This window comes from Cavia porcellus, unplaced genomic scaffold (assembly GCF_034190915.1).
Source record: "Cavia porcellus strain 051 isolate PalLab524CR breed Dunkin Hartley unplaced genomic scaffold, mCavPor4.1 scaffold_17, whole genome shotgun sequence".
Classification (NCBI taxonomy): Eukaryota; Metazoa; Chordata; class Mammalia; order Rodentia; family Caviidae; genus Cavia; species Cavia porcellus.
In genome coordinates this window covers 66,029,790-66,051,853 of record NW_026947500.1, presented here as the reverse complement: position 1 = coordinate 66,051,853, position 22,064 = coordinate 66,029,790, and the positions used below count along the sequence as shown (strand labels likewise).

At 41.5% G+C, this 22,064-nt stretch overlaps 1 protein-coding gene across 1 annotated transcript; it reads left to right on the top strand.

The window, feature by feature from the left end:
• Window positions 1–127: 127 nt before the first annotated feature.
• Window positions 128–1,090, top strand: LOC100727347 (olfactory receptor 7A17-like). The gene has a single exon (XM_023566740.2). The coding sequence runs from the start codon at window positions 128–130 to the stop codon at window positions 1,088–1,090; it is 963 nt and encodes a 320-aa protein (XP_023422508.2).
• The last annotated feature ends 20,974 nt before the right edge of the window (window positions 1,091–22,064 follow it).

The window sequence follows — 22,064 nt, the reverse complement described above, 5'->3', positions numbered from 1 at the left end:
CAAAATACTCCAGCGAACTTCTTATTAAAAATACAAATTGTGGCATTTCAGCTGTAGGAGCAGTATACCTGCCTATGCGGATGTTACTAATGTTGTTTTTCTTCTTTTTGGTACTTATATGCATCACATGGAACCAAGAAATAACACCCAAGTTTCAGAATTTCTCCTTCTGGGACTCTCAGAGGACCCAGAGCTGCAGCCCCTCCTCTACGGGCTCTTCCTCTCCACGTACCTGACCACGGTGCTCGGGAACCTGCTCATCCTCCTGGCCATCGTCTCCGACCCCCACCTGCACACGCCCATGTACTTCTTCCTCTCCAACCTGTCCTTTGTGGACATCGGCTTCACCTCCACGAGCGTCCCCAGGATGCTGGTGAACATCCAGACCCACAGCAAGGCTATCAGCTACCCAGGCTGCATCGCCCAGATGTGCTTTTTATTGTTCTTTGCAGTCTTAGATGACTTCATTCTGGCAGCAATGGCCTATGACCGCTTGGTGGCCATCTGTCACCCCCTGCGCTACAGAGCCATGACGTGCCCTCGGCGTTGTGTGCTGATGGTCCTGGTGTCCAGCGTCACCAGCGCCCTGCATGCCGTGGGGCAGGGCTTCATGGTGCTGCGGCTGACCTTCTGTGCAGACGTGGAAATCCCGCACTTCATCTGTGAGCTTAATCAAGTGGTCCATCGTGCCTGCTCTGACACCTTGCTGAATGACGTGGTGATCTACTTCGCTGCCGTCTTACTGGCCCTTGGTCCCCTCGCTGGCATCTTGTATTCTTACTCCAAGATTGTCTCCTCCCTTCGTGCCATCTCTTCAGCCCAGGGGAGGTGTAAAGCCTTTTCCACCTGCGCGTCCCACCTCTCGGTGGTCTCCCTGTTCTACTGCACTGGCATCGGTGTGTACCTCAGTTCCGCCGTAACACACAACTCACACTCAATGGTGACAGCCTCCGTGATGTACACAGTGGTCACCCCCATGCTGAACCCCTTCATCTACAGCCTGAGGAATAAGGACATCAAGAGAGCCCTAAAACGACTGCTCGGCAGTGAGAGGAGAAAGCCTCTGGCTGAACTAAGACTGGACAAGTGAGGGGCTTGCAGGGCTCCACCGCGGAGCTGGGAATCGCCACTCTGTGGCCGGTTTGTGGCGGTGGCCCTGGCTCTTTGAGTTTCTTGTAATTTGCATCTCTTTGATATCAGTTTCTGTGGCTAACGCAACAACCAGAAAAATAATTGGTTAATTAAATTCCCAGTGTACTGTACTGCATTTTCCTACATTAAATTATTTTTTTGGTTTTTAGTTGATACTGAGTAAATGTACATAATCCCGGGCCACAGTGCAGGAATTCAACATGCGTGTGCTACGTAAGCATCAAGTCAAGAGTACTGGCTTTTCCACCTCTGTATCATTTTTCTTTTGTGTGGAGCCTTCAAATGACTCCTTCTTGTTCTTCATAAACTAACTAACATTGCATTTAGGCTTTCCATTCTTTCTAAGACTTAATAGTTTTTTTTCCCCTAATCATTTTCCATATTTCTCAGCGTTTTCCCCAGTGCTGCATCAGAAACATTTAGAAACTGACACTGATATCATAAAACAGTGTGAATTTCATTTTGTCCTTCCTCGGGGATTGGTGGAAAATTTTTTATTTGTTGTTTATGGAGCCAAACTTTATCATTCTATGATTGAAAAGGGCAAAGAATTATGAACATGCAAGAATCTCTTAAATATACTGCTAAAGAACTAATTCAATGCAAATAATACACTTCTGCATACATGACATTACTGTGCTCTCCTGGCATGCAGAACAGGGGAAAAGGGAGAGGCTGGAACCTTGAGTGTCTTAAGAGCAAAGTCTTCTCAAGCAGCACGTGGCATATCAATTGTTTCGCTGCTCAGTTTTGTCCCTCAGAAATATCCATGAGTTTTACTAATTCTCTGGAGAAAACCAATAGTTGGTAATGAAGGCAAATTTATCACAGGAATATCTGCAGGGAAGGGGGCGGGTTGGGAGGAAAGGGAACGACCGAGGAATTACAGTGCGTGTGTACACGTGCCAACGGCCCGCGAGGAGCGAGGACATTGTGTACTACAAGCATGGCCTCACATAAGACATAACTAAGAAAATAAATGAGTAAATGGTTAGAAAAAGACAATCTGAGGGTCTCGGCTTTGCTTTTATTTTTTTGTCTTTTTCCTTTTTATCGGTACCGGGGATCAAACTCTAGACAGCCTGCTTGCAAGGCAGGCACTTATGCCGCTGAGCTAAATCCCAGCCCCTCGTCTTTGCTTTTTTATTGTTAAGAGGAAAAAAACAATGGTATGAAATTTTGAAGCAAAATAACAAGAGTAACAATGGTTAATGCATTGCATGCTGTTATCTTCAATGTGGTCACTCAGATTAAAGAGGTAGGCATGAAAAATTGATCAAACAATACAAGCACAAACCTTATTTGCAATGAGCTAGTAGAAATTAATAGTATACTATTTTAAGTATCATATACGTGTGTATGTTTCCTGTTTCCTTCTTTCTTTTCTCCTCTCTCCCATCCCCGTTTCTCTTTCATTTGAACAGTTTCTTCCCGTTTCACAGTATCTATTGGATCCTATTTCCTCTTTTGGCTTCTGATACTAAGGAGACAATATGATGTTTACACATGCGAGTCTGATTTATTTCACTTGTGATTATAGTCTTGAGTTGCATCCATTTATCTAAATTTCGAGTTTATCCTCCTTATGGCTGCGTAGTACTCCATTCTAGAAAAATACCACATCTTTTTAATTCATTCCTTGGCTGGTGAGTATTTGGATTGTTTTAAAGATTTAGCTATAACAAATTGTGCTGCTATAAACATAGGTGCACATAGAACACTGTGGCTGCGATATTTTTCATTCTTCTGGGAAAATACCCAGAAAGAAACAGCTGGATCGAATGGGAACTCGAATTCCAGTTTTCTGAGGAATCTCCATACTGATTTCCACAGTGGTTTCACCAATCTACACTCCACCACCAGTGGAGAAGTTTCCTTTCCCCCTACAGCCCTTCCAGCATTTGTTGTGATTGGTTTCTGGAAGATGGCCACTGTTTCTGGGGTGAAAAGGAATCTCAGTGTGGTTTTAATTTCCATCTTCTGAATGATCAACGATATTAAACCTTTTCTCATGTATTTATGTGCTGTTTGTATTTCTTCATCTGAGAACTACGTATTCATTTCAGATACCCATTTTTGGGTTGGGTCTTTGACTTTTGGGGGGTCTGAGTTTTTTCAATTCTTTATGTGTTTTAGCTTAAGTACTTTATCTGGGGACAGTTGAAGGAAAATTTTGCTATTCTGTGGGCTGTCTCTCCACCATGTTGGCGATTGTGTGTGTGTGTGTGTGTGTGTGTGTGTGTGTGTGTGTGTAAAAGTTTTTTAGTAAGATGAAAGCCCAGTTGTTGATTCCTGGAAGCATTTCCTGTGCGGTTCGATTCCTGTTCATGAATTCTCTACCTACCCCTATGCCTCCAAGATTTCTGCCTACTTTCTCTTCCAGTTGATTTAGTGTTTTTATTTTAATATTTAGATGTTTGATCCACTTTGATTTTAGTTTATTGCATGGTAACAGACCTGGGTCTAGTTTTAGTCTTTGGAATGCAGAGAATCAGTTTTTCTGGCACCATCTATTAAAGAGACTGTCTTTCTTCCAGTGAACGTGTTTGACCCTTGTCAAAGACAAGGTGACCTAGTGTGTTTGGAGCTGAGTCTGCATCTTCTAATCTGTTTCACTGATCCTGAGGGTCCAGTTTTAACTCTGTTTTTAACCTTCACTCCTCCTCCTGAAATTTAGACACTGGCATTGTATTATATTTTATATGGTCTTGGATTTTTATTGGCTCATGAGAATCCTATTTTTTAAGGATCCCTATGTCCTGTATTTACCACATTCTCTGATAAAAACCGGTCTTCACATACACGTCCCAATGCAGAGTGTACACACTACAATTTTGAGTGTGTCAGTGTCTGCTCTTAGAGTAACAGGTCAGTCAGAACATGAAGAAAGAGTTTTGAATCATGTATTTAACACACTGAACTATTAGGAAGAAGACATCTTTTTCATGTTACACATGCCCTGCTTGAAGTCTGAAAGATGGGAGTCCATGTGTGAGGACCTTATTCAGTGAGACACAAACTCGCGATGTTTGTTGTTTGCTTTTAGGGGATTGTATTCTTGTTTCTGCTTAAATGCTCCAGGGCTGTCTACCAATACAGCTTCTTGTATTGCTCTTGTAGACCTGTAAGGTAAGTTGAGGCACACTGAATAGAAGAGAAAAGTTCCTTCAAGTAAACCGATCACTTGTATGTTCTCAGAGTTACTTAGAAATGTCATCTGACAGGGTTGTTTTTATAGATCAAAAAAGAGTGAGAAGGGCCATGAGGAATTGGGTGTTACAGTTATATTGATTAACAAACATAGTAGAGGTTGCTTGTGGGATTTTGGGTAAAAGCCAAGGAAAACATGGTGATGAATAGGGAAGGGTTGTTCGTGATCTTTGTGGTGTCAGAAACGCACCATGCAGCACGATGACACAGGTGACGCGTGTCATGACTGATTTGCTCCTGGGACTAAAGGGTCCTGGGACCTCATTTTTGTCATACTTTAAATCCTTTTTCATGCTCAGTAAACCATCACCCCCTTTTCCAGATTTCGTCATCATCTCTAAAGGGGCAGTGCATGAGGAAACTCAGTCTCATCCGTGTCAGATCCTTTGTGCCTGAGACTCAGTAAATGATTACTCCCTGGAGCAAGGCTGGTCCTCCTAATATAACCTGCTTTGTAAAGCGCACTTTAACTGTCTTACACACAGAGCTGTCTTATTTCTAGATGTTCTAATTAAACATGTTACTTGTGACTTTAAATTCCTGTGAATCTGGATTTATTTTTTAAGTTTTTACTAGTACTAGCATGTGGTATACACTAATTACATTCATTGTTGGGAGTTGGTACACGTGCAGAGTACAACTTAGTTCCTTTTTTAGCATCTTAATTCTTTTTCTTATTTAAAGAGAAAAAAGAAAGGACATTAAAAAACAAAGCAGTAAAAGGGTACAAGTAATACAGAATTGCAAGAAAAAAATATACAGTAAGAAATCACTAGTTAATAGGTTACTTATAGTCTTCTTTTTTTAAATTTTTTTTTAAAAGGAAAAAGAGAAAAACACAAAACAAAACAAAGTGGTGTAAGGGTACAAGTAATACAGAACTACAAAAAAAAAACCAGTAGGAAATCACCAGTTAAGAGATTACATATTATCATCTTAGAGATAGTTGCTCAAATCACAGTATCTAAGCATACAAAGTGGACATTCAAACAGTGAGACTGAAAACAGTTGTGTTCAATGATCCAACCAAAAACATTAATATGGTCAGCTATTTAACACCCCTAAACACTCTTGCTGTTGTATCCTTTAGAGCTCTTTTTTCCCCTCTCTTTTTTACAACAAAATTTACACATTTTGGGTTTTATTACTCCTTAGTTCTTATTACTTTTGGGGGGGGAGAGAATAAAGTCAAATATGGCAAAACAAAGCTGTCAGTCAAAACCAAGGATAGACATAGCACATGATGTAAAACAGAGTACAAGGTTATCAATAATGGTTATCAACGATATCTCTTGTTTTCTTAAAAAGAATTATCTATCTCATTAGATATTATAAAGTTGAACAAATCAGTAGAGAACAAGACCAATAAAACTTAAGCATTGTAAACATTACAGGACTTCCAAAGGAGACAATAGTCAAATCAGAATGGGCATCTTAGTGAATCTTATTGCCTTCAAAGTAGTTGCCTATACCCTCAAACTTGATACTATCATACAGAATGGAACAGATTGTCTTCTTAGAAACAGTTGTCCAAATTATAAAATTAAAGCATATAAAGTGGGCATTCATACAGTGATATTGGAGACAGTTCCGTTCAATGATCCAACAGAAGCTCAGTAATATGGTTTTTCATCCTACACACTGAAACATACCTGCGGTTATATCCCTTAGTCCACCTTCCTTTCCTTGCTTTAAGCATCTTAATTCTTCCCCTAGCATCTTAACTTCTTTTTCTCCTCTGTTCACTCCCTCCATCTCTTATAAGAGATTTATTTTCCTGTTTCCTATGATCTTTTATCTTGCCCTTTAATGTATTTATATTTTAGGTTTCTTGTAGAAGGGAAATTATGTACTGTTCAATCTCGGGTGTAGTTTGTACTGTAATACTATATCTAATAATTATGTACAGCTAATAATTATGTAAGACACACGGTGCTAACACATTTCCTTCCGTCCAAAGTTTGGGATCACTTTGGAAAAGCCTGATAATGGCAAAGTGAAGACAAAACATTGGCTCTCAGAGAGCAGAAAGGTATTGGATACCAGAGGAAGAGGCTTAAATTATATAAAGAAATGGAAGTCAAAGACATTGGTACTTGAGGAAATAAATAGGAGAAAGTTGCACTTCATCTATCTGATTAAAGATTTATAATTACTACTTCTGAGCCCTAGAACTTTGCATTCAACAGCACCAGTTTAAAAATAGACATTTTTATTCATACATGACTGCAGTGTGTGATTATGACATTCACTGTGGGCAGTCGGTGCAAGCACATAGTACATCTCAATTATTTCCGTCCATTTCCCCTATCCTAGCCCACTTTCTTTTCGGTCCATCTTTTAGTACATTTCCCAGATTTTTTTGTACAAATATCTTTTCACAGCTCTCTAGATGTCTTCATTCCTCAGACTGTAGATGGAGGGTTCAGCACGGGGGTGACCACATTGTACATCACAGAGGCTGTTGCACTGGAGTATGAGCTGTGGGTGGCTGCAGAACTGAGGTACACGCCTAGGATTGTACAGGAGGACAGGAGACCATGGAGAGGTGTGACGTGCCGGTGGAAATGCTTCATACCTCCCCTGAGCTGACCAGATTGCAGGATGGAAGAAACTATCTTGGCGGAAGAGTAAAGGGTGCTTGAAAGGGAATCATGGGCCAGCAGCACGGATGTAAAACACATCACTAGGCCGTTAGGGAAAGTGTGAGAACAAGCAAGCTGGACCACTTGATGAAGTGCACAGAGAAAGTGTCTCTACTGAAGGACGACGCAGCATCCTTAAGCTTTGTAGCAGGGCATGCAGGATGCTCATGATCCAAGATGCCACAACCATCAGCCCGCATATGTGAGGGTTCATGATGGCCATGTGGTGCAGGGAGGACAGGTGGCCACCAAGTGGTCATAGGCCATCATGGCCAGGAGGAAGTTTCCCAGGCTTCTACATCTGCGTGATGCAGCCTGCATAACTTAAGACTTTTCTCTGTGTCTGCATATTCTCCAGCATCTTGGGGGAAGTGGTGGAAGTGAGACAGATGTCAGAAAGGGACAGGCTGGAGCGGAAGAAGGATGTGGGCGTGTGCAGGTGGGGTCAGAGACGATGGCCAGGAGGAAGAGCCTGTAGACGAGGGGCTGCAGCTCTGGATCCTCTGAGAATCCCAGAAGAAGAAATGATGTAGTCCATGTGTCATTTTTCAGGTCCATGTGCCTACTGTGACTACGAGAGATAGAGAGACAGAGAGAGAGAGAGAGAGAGAGAGAGAGAGAGAGAGAGAGAGAGAGAGAGAGAAAAGAGAGTGAGAGAGAGTGCATCAACCTTTCTGAAGTGCTACCAGAAAAATTATCCTTTGCATATGAATCTGTCCCCCTTTGAGAGCTCACCTGCCACCTCTGATGATAGATTCCTTTCCTACTCTCGTCTTCCTCCAGAGGTCATGTATTCTGCAAATATAATGATAAATATCTTTTCCCCCCTTATTTGCTATATTGCATATTGTCAACCTCCCAAGAGATGCTCAGATCTCTGGTTCCCATTTGCTAAAGGGGGGCAGGGGAAGTGGGATGTTTGACTCTAATCCCGTGCACTGGTAGGCTCACTATTATTAAACAGGGAGGCAGGCTGGTTGCTTGGTTTCCCAGTGCTCTCAGTTCCAACATGGCGCGGATCTCAGGAGACGCCCCCTGGAGGGGCCGCAGCCTGCCACACCACAGCTGCTTACCAGGGAGGTGAGCTGCTTGCTCAATGATAAATATCTTTAGACATTGAAGGCTACAAGTCAAATGAAAATCTTGTTCCAGAAGTCATAAGACAGTGTCTAAATAATGTAGAAACAGTATAATCCCTACAACCTAAAGACTGAAAGAGAAACTTAAGTAAACCAAGGCTCACATAATATGTTCAACGGTAGCAGATATTAAGGATGGAAAGAAAAGAGGCACAAAGAAGAAAAGGGATTGAGGCTGCTTTGTTTTCTGAACTGGGATTCAGGCGAGTTCAGTGTGCGGGCTGGCTTTTGAAGAAAGACCTCCAAGAAGAGAGGGCAGCACCCAAGTTTCTGCAGAGATGCGTGTGGGCCAGGGAGAGAGGCCCTGGGAAAGCCCCGAGGGAGGTGAGGCGGGCGGGTGTCACTCCACTGAGATGAGGTCTCACAGAAGCTGAGAGTCAAGTAGCAGTGACAGAGCCTGGGAAGGGGCCGAGGGAGGAGAGAAGCCAGGCGTTAGGGTGATCCAGACACAGAAGGGCAGACTATGCCCCTTCCCAGCAAAAAGGAATGGTACCTGCTGAAGAACGTGAATACACTGATTACCCCGCATTCTGTATGTGTGTCAAAAAACCACTGGCACCAGTAATGATCTGTTAATGAAAAATAAAAAGCTATCAGATAGTTTCTCGTTATAACTGCATCCACAGCATCAGTTTTTATAGCACGTATCAGGAGATATAATTCTGTGTTTGTGAAGAGAGGCAGAGGGAAAGACTTTGGATCATAGAGCTTGGAGAAACTTACTATGCTAAACATGTCAGACCCGCTACGCATCTTTATTGTTACTGCACACAGAGACTGTTAAACTCTTGGAGACTCGGTTTCTTTAGCTGTCAAATGTGATAGTCTATTTTGAATATATGTACCATTCCCTAAAATGAATGCAAGTTTCATGTATTGAAAACACAAATCAGGAAAAATATTCAGGAAAGAAAGCCTTTTGCTGCTCGGATATCAAGACACAAAGACTGCCTGCATAATTGTCTTTGCATTTGCACTATATTAAGTTGGCTGTAAAATTTTCCCTTGAATTACAGAGGATTTCCTGTCCATTTATATCTGTTATCTTGATCTCTGGCCTCCCCAGTATGGATCACCATTTAGGATCCAGGACTCAGGACCTGGCGCTTGCCAGGCAGATGCCACACAGCTGAGCTATGTCTCCATCCTCGGCGATGTTCTTTTAGGTAGGCGGTGTTATAGCCTGAGAATGCCCTTGCTTTATAATCCAGAAGTGCGTGTGACATGCCTGCCCTCCTGACAGCCCAGCAGCGCAGCCACTGCAAGGGCGGCTGTTTGCCCTCGTGATGATGTCTGACTCACCATCTGTGTCACCGTGTGGGAGTGTCACCTGTCACTTCTACATCACCACAGAGCAGCAAACAGGGACCCAGAGTTTCTGCAAGTGGGAAGAGGGCCAGGAAACAGAGGAAGACGATGCCAAAGTAAGAGAATTAAGGTGAGTGACATAACGGTACCAGCTCCCACAATGGATCAGTCATAAAGTCCTGCAAACCTATGAACAACAACTCAGGAGGATTTTTTTAATAAAAGAAAGATTTTAAGTCAAACCATATGTTGCAAAGTGTCTATGTATTAACCCCAGATATCCATTCTCTGACACCTGTTTTCATCCTTCTTAGTTACTTTTTACTCGTTGCTGAGACAAAATACCTGATGCCCAAAGTTGGGAAAGGAAAGGTTCATTTCTTACAGTTTTTGGAGGTTTCAGTCCATACTCAGTTGGCTCCAAGGCAGGGTGGTGTGGCGGGGCCACAGTTCATGGTGGCTGCAAACAGCAAGCCAGAAACCTGCAAGAGAGAGAGACACCTTCTTCCTGCCACTAGGTTACATCCTGGCTCCACACCTAGGCGGGTGTAGCACTGACACCATCAATCCAAGTGCTAGACAATGAACCCATCACAAATGCACAGTGCAAATACATGAGGCCTGGGGCCACCGACCTAAGCCATGACACATCCCTAAACACACACGCGCACACACACACACACACACGCACACACACGCACACACACACCCCTAACCCAGGGAGGCTTGTGACATAATGTGTAATACCAAGCCCTTCTCATTTCCAGCTACGCTATTAGAAATAGATACAAACTGAACTATCAATATCACATTACTCCCCCCAAAATGCACAAATGGTACCCAGAAATGGTGCTCACTCTGTCAACCTCCCATCACATGGATTCTTGGTGTTTCAGTTTGCGATGGCCATTATCTGCCCTGGTTTTAAAGAAACCAAAAAATACACTCAGTAAACAGAACAGAAATAGTAAATGGCCCCGAGGGAGGAAGTGTCTAATCAGCTCAGGGCGCCCCGAGATGCTGTAAAGATGGAAAAACTTCCATGTTTCTGGCAGTATTCCAACTCCTCTTGTATCCCCCGATATCCAGCAAAAACCATAAAATATTGAAAGTAAATGTACACAAAAGACAAAAGCAACGAAAGACATGCATCAAACACCCTAATAGGAAGACCTGAACACAGCAATTAATCCTGTTATTTACAAAAGGAAGCACATCAAGAAGAACACAAGGGTTTGGGCATTTTTCATGAGATCACAAAAGAATTCTCTTTGACGTGGCTGCACGTCATTTATCTGGAAAATCTGTTTTTATACAGTTTGACAGTGGATAAGGTAGCTCTTGGTATTCTGTGGTGCTTTTCCCAAGCTTTGGATACACATGGTAATTACACATCTTTATGCTGTATCATGGAGTACTTGAACCCAGGTATGTATCTGGTGATGATCACATGGGGGTGATTACCATATATATCACCTTAAATGTGGGTCTTCTCTTTTGTGGGAAACATTTTAAAAATCCTTCCCACAAACACACAATTAGTTATTGTCAGGCGCAGGCGCTCAACACACCCCGCCCAGGACGATAAGACCACGTCAGCTTCCGCAATGCGCTACGTCCCTCTCTAAATTAGCCAACCCGTGCGCACCTCATGCTCACTCCGTATTTGCCCCATGCCGACTCTGTGGCAACCCCTGATTGGCCACAGCTGGATATATTAGCCAGAGCCTGCGTCCCATTCCTGCCCTGCTTCCTCGTGGCAGCCTGTGATTGGTCACGGTCAAATATATAAACCAGAGCCTGCGTAAATAAAGCAGCAGTTAACTGTCACCCACAAGAGCATCTCCTGTCTCATTGGGGGGCTGCGCCGGTCAAGTTATTTTTTTTTATTTTGAAGAGAATAAAACCAAATGAGACAAAGCAGACAGAGTCAGTCAAAACAAAAGGATGGACATAGTACATGACTTAAAAAAAATACAATGGCTACCATGATACCTCTTGTTATCTTCAATAGAATTGCCCACATCGTCAGGCATAATAAAATTGAACAAAACAGTACAGAACAAAACCAATAAAAACAAAACATTGGAGACATTATAGGACTTCAAAAGAAGATTATAGTCAAACCAAAACGGGTATCATAGTGAATCTTTTTGTCTTCAAAGTAGTTGCCTACACCCTCAGACTTGATACTGTCAAACAGAACAGAATAGAGTAAAATCAGTCAAAACAAGACAGTGAAATCAATACAGGGCTTCAAATCAAGTTAATAGGAAATCAAAACTGGTTACCGTAGTATATCCTGCTATCTGGACTTGACTGTGCAAGATCCAGGCCAGACTGGGCTACACAGAGAGACCCTGTGGAATAACAAAAACAAAACAAAACAAAACAAAATAAAAGAAATGCACTGTGGTTTCCAAAAGCAATTTTCCCCACATCTAAACAATTTAAGAATATTTTAGGAAATGCACAGGGAACGCTCGTGACCTCAAAGTCCCCCGAGTAGAGACACAGAAGTGGGAGGAGGAGGAGAGGCACTGGACCACGGTGCCGGGGGGCTGAGCTCAGGCGTCCCCCAGGCCGGGTGACTGACCGGTAGCCACCTTTGGAGGGTCAGCCGAGCACACAACCCAGAGCAGCTGTGGGTCAGGTGCTGAGTGCAAGTCGGCAGGACGCTCATGGACTGCTGGAGGCTGAGCACATCTTTTTGCCGCCTCACAGCCAGAAAGCAGCCTAAACTTCAGAGGAACGGAAGGTGCAGGCGTGCTGGGGTTACCCACTACCCCGCTGTGAAGCTATGACTGGCTTTCAGGGTAATCAGCTCAGACCTCGCTCTGTCTGCCCACGTTGTCTAGTGCAGACACACCAGGAAGTGGACTTTTTCCTCTCTCTCTCTCTCTCTCTCTCTCTCTCTCTCTCTCTCTCTCTCTCGTTGTTGTTTGTTTTGTTTCTTGTCTTTTTCTATGAGTGTGAACACTGTTTCTGGTTTTCGCTGGTGCTGTGTGTGTTCCTGTTAGTATTTTTCCTCCTTCCTTGTCCTGCTGTCTTCTGCACCAAGTTCCCAAAGTTCGCATGACCTCCCTGGTCCTCCAGCCGAGCTTCTAACCTTTCCTCTTCTCCTAGTTCTCCACATTTTCCCCCAACCCTTTTTACATTTTACCCCATGAGTGCAAAACTGCCATTTTGAGGGCTTATGTATTGCATACAGATTTCTGATTCATTTCAGATTTTTTATACAACCACAAATCTAATTCATGTGATGAAAGGAGGCAAATTAATAGCTACTGCGGCCTGTCATTTTTGAGACTGTTGGATGCCATTGGTGTTGGTCATTGTACACTTTAACTAAGTGACATGATTGTTGTATCAGTTGCTCTTCCTACTATAACAAGACTGAGATTTCCAAGGGTCATAAAAAATCCTACAGGCTGGTGGTGAAGAACCAGGGGCGGGGCCAAATTGGCAGCGACTTCTCATCCTCAATAAATTAAAGAATTAGGATCGTGCAACCCTCTCAAAACTCAAGAGTCAGCTACACCTGGAAGACACATCTGAGAAGCAGTCATGTCGTAAGGGTTGCAAGTACTGGTGATAAACCTATTTGCCACACCGATTTGCAAGGATCGACCAGGAAATAAACTAGAAAGTGAGAAGGCAACTAACAAGCTGTGACCCCAAACCTCCAGCTCCCCAGTGCAAACTCAGGGGGCAGTGTGGTGGGACAACCTGAAAGCCCCTGCCTGGCTCTCTGAAGAGGGAGCAGTGGAAGTGACCAGGCAGATGAACGAGGCTGCAGGAAAGCAATCATCAGAAATCCTGTTTCAGAGAACCACAAAGATGGCGGCCACAATGAAAGGCATAAGCAGATGTGTTGGGCGCAGGTGCTCAACATACCATACCCCACCCGGGACTAAGGACCACGCCAGCTTCCGCAATGCGCTACATCCCTCTTTAAATTAGCCAACCGTGCGCACTTCGTGCTCACTCCGTACTCTGTGGCAACTCCTGATTGGCCACAGCTGGATATAGTAGCCAGAGCCTGCGTCCCATTCCCGCCCTGCTTCCTCGTGGCAGCCTGTGATTGGTCACGGCCAAATATATAAACCAGAGCCCACGTGAATAAAGCAGCAGTTAACAGTCGCCCACAAGAGCGTCTCCTGTCTCCTGTTTCATTGGGGCTGCGCTGGTCACAGATGCAGTTACAAGATACAGGAGCTTAGGAAAACGATGGAAACCGTGAACACCCAAAATAGTAAATACGGAGGGTGTGAAAGAGAGTCAAACAGATACCAAGACAGCAGACATTCCATTGAAAGTGTGAGCAGTGGCATGAGCTAATCCAAGAGCAAAATCTCAGACACGGGCGGCAAGATTGAGGTTAGTGGTCACTGAAGGAGGGATTTCTTCAAGGTAGCAAGGAAACGTGCAGAGTCTCCAGTGTGCATGATGATGCCTACCTGAAAACTAAGGCTCACTACAGTTTTGTTTTGGAAGGTGTCTGATACCAACATTTTCCCTCTCGTGATTTTCATTTCTTCACATAGTGCTTTCTTGACTTCTCTTCCCAATGATGTTGACCTTAACGTGAAACAAAAGCAAAGAAGTCACCACAATCCCAAATACCAAACTATACTGCAAAGCTACGGTGATAAAAACAATGTGTTACTGGCACCAAAAAAGTCATGAAACAGATTAATGAAATAGAATGTAAAATGCATTTTAAAAAGCCCCTAGGCACAACTGCTCAGTGGGAAATTTTATATTTGATCAGTCTTGCATGCCTGTATCTGTTAACCTGAGCAATTACTCTGAGGATAATAATATGCAAGATAACAACCATCGGTAAACTCGTATCACCTTGTTTTGAAACCCTGTATTGTCATTGTGTTGCTGTTTGTTGTTGTTGTTATTTTTACTTTGCTTTTGCTGGTGTTTTTCAATTGTTTGCATCTTGATTTTCTGTGTTTTTATTTTTTAAATAAAAGATGATTTTAAGAAACCCAGGCACATTCAGTTATCTAATTTTAGCAAAGAGGCCAGAAGTGCAGGGAAAAAGTACTGGAAAAACTGGCTGTTTACACGCAGAAGGTTGCAGCGAGGCCCATATCTTGTACAAACTAAAATCAAACAGATTAAGTTCTAAAAGTTAAATCAGAAACATTTAACCTACTGGAAGCTAACGTAGGTAAAAAGGATTGCAGCCACAGGAAGAGGTAAGGACTGTTTGAACAAAGCCCAAATTGTACAAGAAATGACATCAACAATCAGAAACTAGAATCAGCAGCAAATTAAATAGATTCTGTGCAGTGAAACAACTAACCAACAGAGCGATGTGATGGTTGACAGGATGGCAAAAACATTTTGCCAGCCAGCCATCAGACAAAGCACCAATAGCTGGGGTATATAAAGAAGTCAAAGAAGAAAACCTTCAAAATGAAAGACTCAGTTAACAAAATGAGGGATGAAATGCACAGCCACTGCTCAGGACAAGCACAAATGGTGAATAAGCTCAGGAAAATAAAGACTTCAACTTCATTGGCCGTTGCAGAAATGCAAATCAAAACAAACCGAAGTTCTGTCTTGCTCCAGGGAAATGGTCACCATCTAGAAATCAAATAATAAAAATTGGTTATTATGGCAAGGCTCCAGGGAGAAACAGATCTTTCTATATTGTTAGGGAAAATGCACACTAGTGCCACTGCTATGGAAATCGGGGTGGACAGCTTAAAATAGCTAAAAGCAGAAATTCCACTCAGGTCTACTATTCGCCTTGTTGGTATCCTAGAGACATCATATTGCAGTGACATATCTATACCCACATTTATACTAGTACAGTTCATAGTCACCAAATTTTGACAGTAGCCCACAGTCCATCAGCGATTGATAGATAAACAAAATGTGATATTTGCCTGCAGTGGAGTACTACTCTGCCATGAAGAAAGGTAGACTTTAGTTATTTGAAGAAAAATGGATCCGGAGACCATAATGTTCAGTAAAATAAATCAGACACAGAAGCATAAATATAGGATGATTTCTCTTATCTAAAAAACCCAAAACATAAACAAGGAACAACTTAAAATATGAAAAATAAGAAAAAGTGGCATAGATCTTCAAAGGAAAGGGAACCAAAGGATGAAGTGAAGGTGAAGAGAGAGGAAGTAAAGGGGTACAAAGGGAATTAAGGTGAGTGATGCTTATGTGATGACACCCCACAAGGAATGGACATAATTATGTACAGCAAAGTGCACTAGTAAAAAATAAAAATTGAAAGACAATAAAAAGTAAATAAAGAAAAAAAGAAATAGAATCCAATGGCCAGAGGTAAACACCCTAGTATGTTAGGTTCCCTCATCAGGAAGCTGAGACAAGGACATGGAAGGAATGATAAACACACATGAAACACTGTGCTCTCAAAGTTTCTTCCACAAACAATCTTAGTTTTCAAGTAAAGCTTCACCCAGCGTTATAAAATTTAAGATTATTTTTAGTAAAAGCAAAAGAAATGCCTCTTAGCATAGCATGTGTCATTTATGAGAAAACATTCTTATTTAGGAGTTATTGCTTACAAAGCTATGCACCATAAGAGAAAGGGGTATTTCCAGGTGTTTGTGATCCACAGACATCAATAACTTTGGGAAAATTGCAAAATGACAAGATAGAGAACACCAGATCCAATAGAATGCAACAAAAACAATCAAGTCAGCATATTTAGCAAATCGATTGCATGGAGAAACTAACAATCAAAGAAATGTACACCTCAGGCTCAAAATGCAAGAACCCAGTCCCGTGCTCCTAATCCAGTTAAAGAAGTCAAGGTTCAGACGCTGAGGTGTTGAGCTTTGCAATTATGGGCGTTTCTTCTGCTTCAGGACAATAGTTGCTTTTACAGTTCTCCCTCAAGGAGCCGCTTCACAGGACTCTGCTCCACGCACTTGTTCCTGAGGCTGTGCACGCAGGAGCTCAGCTCTGGGATGAGTGTGAATTTTGGCAGAAGTGAGACCCACACACCAGCTTGTGCAGTAACATAGGAGTCAGCTGGGCGGTGGGAAACGCCTGACCTCCCCTGAGCGGAGGGACTGATGGTCCTGAAGTGAATGATTCCAGCAAGGGGAAGAGGAGCAGGCAGCACCATTAAATAAATCTCCACCTCGTTACGGAGGATGTGAAGGCAGGCAGATGGCTCACCTGGCTAACTCACAGCAAAATGGGGGATTTCCAAATAAGCACAGAAGGGCCTCCCAGGGAGACCCACTTCAGGCTTCTGGCCTCCAGAAAAATGAGAAATAAATGATTGGAAGCAATTTAATGTCAATTTGTGATAGCATCAATAGGCATCAAATGCTGTGTAGTCATTACCAATAAAAGTTATTTGGAAGAACTGAATTTTAGGCTTTCAAGTCAGTTTAGCCCTGATCGTGCAAGGGTGTTTTGTGCTGGCGGGCGCTATGCAAAATTTCCTGCTACAGAGAATTTCCCGTTTAATAAATATCTGTGTGCTTCTGCTCTAGACGCCTTGATACTGAACGAAGAAACATAATCCACTGTTAACACTGGCAATATCGGCTCCACTTTAAACTCTTACCTAAATTTCTACATTCTTTTCCATTTGTTTTCATTGATGACCTTTTAATTTTTATTCTCTTTCAAGTTTTCTCTCCCTGTAAAGGGTAGAATTAAACTAGGTTCTGTGGATATATGTGGGAGGTGTGCCTATTTGGGCGAAAAAATGATTACAAACACACACAGGAGTTGGGATTCCCTGGACTCACGGCATACATTTTCTTAAGCTCAGCAAAACCGTCTCTTGTATTTCATTTATTTCTGGCAACATCTAAATTACATGCATTTTCCCCCACACCACCTTCTGAAAAGAAGTTAGCTGAGGCTCAGAGGTGTCAGCAAAAGAAAGGAAAGCACCATTTTTAAGACAAAGTAGTTAACGCTGAGTGGGAAATTAGTAGCAGTTAATGTTGCCTAGAAAGTCTTGGGGATGTGGCACAGCTCAGGCAGCTAGGAGGTGCCTAAGCAAACAGGGCCTTAGACGGGGACAAACAGGGGTGGGAAATGTGTCCTCTTTGATCTCAAGCTCCCCCTTTTTAAAAATTTATTTATTTTATTATTTTTTTTAATTAAGGGGAAAATTTGAAAAAAATAGCAGGATATATTATAGTAACTTTTTGATTTCCTATTAACTAGATTTGAAGCCCTGTATTGCTCTCACCATCTTGTTTTGACTGATTTTACTCTATTTTGTTTTGTTTGATAGTATCAAGTTTGAGGGTATAGGCAACTACTTTGAAGGCAGTAAGATTCACTATGACGCCCATTCTGGTTTGACTATTATCTTCTTTTGAAGTCCAGTAATGTCTCCAATGTTTAGGTTTTATTGGTTTTGTTCTGTGCTGTTTTGTTCAATTTTATTATACCTGATGATATAGGCAACTCTTTTTCAGGCAGCAAGAGGCATTATGGTAACCATTGTTGATCACCTTGTATTCTGTTTTTACATCATGTACTATGCCCATCCTTTGTTTTCACTGACTGCTTTGTTTTGTCACATTTGGTTTTATTCTCTTCCAAAAAAAAAACCTAATAAGAGCTGTGGGAGTAATAAAACCCAAAATGTGTAAATGTTATTGTAAAAAAGAGAAGAAAAGGAAGTGCTCTAAAGGACACAACTGCAGGTGTATTTACGTGTGTAAGATAGATGACCATATTACTGTTTTTGTTAGATCATTGAACACAACTGTTTGCAGTCTCACTGTTTGAATGTCCACTTTGTATGTTCAATTTTGTAAGCTGAACAACTATTTCTAGGATGACAATATGTAATCTATTAACTAGTGATTTCTTACTGTTTATTTTTGTTTGAAGTTCTGTATTACTTGTACCCTTTTACTGTTTTGTTTTCTTTCTTTAAATAAAATTTTTATAAAAGAGAGAAATGTAGGCAGCAGCAGGAAGGGGAAAAGGAAAGCAGAGACATTCCATCTGCATGAAAACTAGCTAAGGTTAGTGGGGAGCAGGCAGCAAGATGGCACACAGCTTCTCAGTCAGCTTCTGAGGAGCGCCAGCTTCTGAGAAAGTCTAAGAGAAGAAAACTCAGATGTTATTCTGAGGAAATCTAATCATGCGCTAGGGAAGTAGTTTGCAAAGAGACAAAGAAACCTCAGCCGCCTCTGGGAAGGCTGTGGGCTCACAGTACCTGGCCAGAAGGCCATAGGGGGCGGTCCAGTGAGTTGCCGCCTGTGACCGCCCAGGGTGCCCCAGCCCTGTGAGACTGATTCCAGAGCCCCTGTGCCTGCAGCTTGTGCTGTGCGTCCATTCCTTGCTGGATCCATGGACACCTTTCCCACAGGGACATGATGCTTTTGAAGGGAATGATTAAAGCAATTAAATGAACACATAAAAATTACATTTGTTGGGGCTGGGGATTTAGCTCAGCGACATAAGTGCCTGCCTTGCAAGCAGGCAGTCGTGAGTTCAATCCCTGGTACCGATAAAAATAAAATAAAATAATAAAAAAATTTAAAAAAATAATTAAAAAAGTTACATTCAGCCATGGCCGACCATCTGAGGTTGTAATGCATCCCGTAAGTTTCTAATAGGAGAAAGCCTATCTACCTCCTCACATGCAAGTTATTCCTTTGTGGTGAAAGCAAGTCTTTGTAGAGTCTTAAAAAATGGACAGCAGGGTGTCATTACCGATCGTTGTGTCACAAGCAGTAGCAGACTATTAAAAAAGTGGACCAAGCCCATTAAGTTTCCAGCAATTATACTAAAAATCTGTTAAACTTTATTGGACACTTTCTCAGATGAGGCAAAAATCACACCATGCCGTGTGCTCACTTCCGTGTGGCTCTTCAGTTCAGCACATTGAGCTCTTTAAATCTGTGTAATTGTCCTCTGTCATTATTCTCTAATAAGCTAGTTAAAATTTTAAACATTGAGTGGTGAGGGACACAGGGCCAGTTGCATTTAATAAAGATACAGCTATCTTCTCTAACCGGGTTAGAAAACAAATATGATTGTAGGAATAAAATGATATAATTAACAACAATCAATTCTCTTGGTTAATCTTACTGTAGAAACAAAATAAACCGAGTGAGCCAGCAGAAGCCACAAGGGCCAGGAGGAAACCCAACAAGTTAACCCAAAAAGGAATGCTCATGCACTGTTGGTGGGTGTGCAGACTGGTACAACCACTGTGGAGGTCAGTCTAAAGATTTCTCAAAAACCTGGGATTGGAAGTCCCATTTGACTCAGCTATTCCACTTCTTGGCATATTTCCAGAAGAACTGAAAACAACATACCACAGTGATATATGTGCACCTATGTTTATAGCAGCACAGTTTGTCATAGCCAGATCTTGGAAACAACCTAAGTGTTCATCAATTGAGAAATGGATAAAAAAAGTTGTGATATTTTTATACAGTGGAGTAGTACTCAGCTACAAAGAATGATCACATTGAGATATTTATAAATAAATGGATGCAACTTGAGACCGTCTTCATGAGTGAAATAAATCAAACTCAAATGTATAATTCCGTATTGTCTCTCTAGTGTAAAAAATGGTAAGAGTACTTAATATTTTATGGTAATCATGGTTTCCCATTATATTGTTTTGAAGTCTTACAATGTTTTCATTCATTGGTTGGAAAGGTTTTATTGCTTTGTTTGGTCTTGTTATGTGTGATGGTATGAACAGGTGCTTTGAAGAAAGCAAGACATTATGGCAGCCTTGCTGATTTAATATAATCTTGCTTTGAAGTCCTACCATGCTTTTGTTCTTCTGTTTCAATTGGTTCTATCATATTGTATCTTATTGGATTTTAATATGTGTGATAGTATAAACAAAATTTTCATGGAAAATGAGATATTATAGTAGCCATTGTTCATTTCTTGTTATTTGGTTTTGAATGTCCTGTAATACTCTCATTCTCTTGAATGGTTTTATATACTATTTTGTTATGTTTGATATTATTGGGTGTGAAGGTATGCTCAACAATTTCAAAGAAAGAGACATTATGGTAGCTTCTGTTGATATCCGGTTGAAAAGTGCTGTGTTGCTTGCATTGTTCTATTCTGATTTGCTTTTTTCTGTTCTCTTTTGTTTTATTATCTTTAAAATAGAATTTAAAAAAAGAAGTTAACCCACCCGTTCCATCAACCAGCTAACTAAAGGGCTGGGATGCAAGAGGCTTGACCCCCTCCCACCAGGCAGGCAACTGGCTGAACACAGGAACACAGGTAGAGCTGACAGCAACCGAGGCACAAAAGCAGTTTGGTGCTTGTCTTGTTGGATTGACTTTCTAGGCCTACAGCCAATAGTCTGAGCATCTAGAGGATAACAATATGCAGTATAGCAGCCACGGGGGATTTCCTTCTGTCTTGTTTTGAAATCCAATATTGTTTTCTCTGTTGGTTCCATTTTGTTTTATTAGATTTCCCATTTCTTTTTTCTTCTCTGGAGTATGTTTTTCATAGTTATTTGTTTAAGGAGATTTAAAAACCATTGTACTTTGGTCAGAAAAATAATAAGTATATGTTATAAAGTTTAAAAAAAAAAACCTTGATGTTTCATTGGCGATTTCCTGACTGCGTTCATCATTACCCTGCTATTCAGCTAATTGACATAACTATTGCAAGGTGACCGCAGTGAGATTGCACACCAGACGTGTGGGAAGGACACGCATGCGTGCACCGGAAGTTGGTGATTGAGTGACGCGGCTGGGCCGGAAGTCACACTCCCCTCTGGGCCAGCAACAGAGCAAAGACTGAACTGATTCCTGGGGTAGCTCAGTCGTAGAGTATTTGCTAGCGCACAGAAAGCTCTTGGTTTGATCACTACCTACTGGAAAAAAAGATACATTTGCAAGATGATACTGATGGGACTTTTGATTTGGAGGGTGGGGTAATCTTTGAATGTAGAGCTAGACATTCTGAACAACCTTGCCAACAAGATAAGTCAATGAAAGAAGACAGTATATCAACCGAGATACCAATCTCAACCCAAGTCAATAAATTTTCTTCACATGCACAACTCTTCACAATACACTGAGTAGGAACAGAATGCAGAAAAAAAATAATTTTCCAAAGCAATACACTTACCGATTTCAAAACTTTCTTGGTCATATTAAAGGTCATTCCTGACTCTAAGGTCACATGGAATCAACCAATTTATGCAAATTTGTAGCTGACTTTAATTGCTAAGTACAATTGTCCCATACAAACAGTATAACCAAAGTAAAACCATTGACTATTTTATTAGCACACAAATGAAAAATAAGTCAATATGATATGTTACCCTACAACACCTATTAACACAAAATCTGATTGTTCCATGGTAGAAATGAGAATTTCCAAACACTTCCTATCCAAGTATGGGAACAAGTTTGGGGGAGTAATAAATTACAAAAAAAAAAAAAACCTGAAATCACTAGAAAGAAGAGAAAATCTAATAAAGTGATTTAATTAAATTATTTAGAGAATTACATCAAAGAAATGGAAATTATAGGCAGTAAAGGAAAAAACATCATGCTGTACAATCAGATCAAAGGATCAAAATTCTGAATCCAAAATTTGGGTCCCCAAGTGAGAAGCATTT

Bases quoted from the DNA above. Each gene is read 5' to 3' on its own strand.
- LOC100727347 (XM_023566740.2), top strand. From the start codon at position 128: ATGGAACCAAGAAATAACACCCAAGTTTCAGAATTTCTCCTTCTGGGA.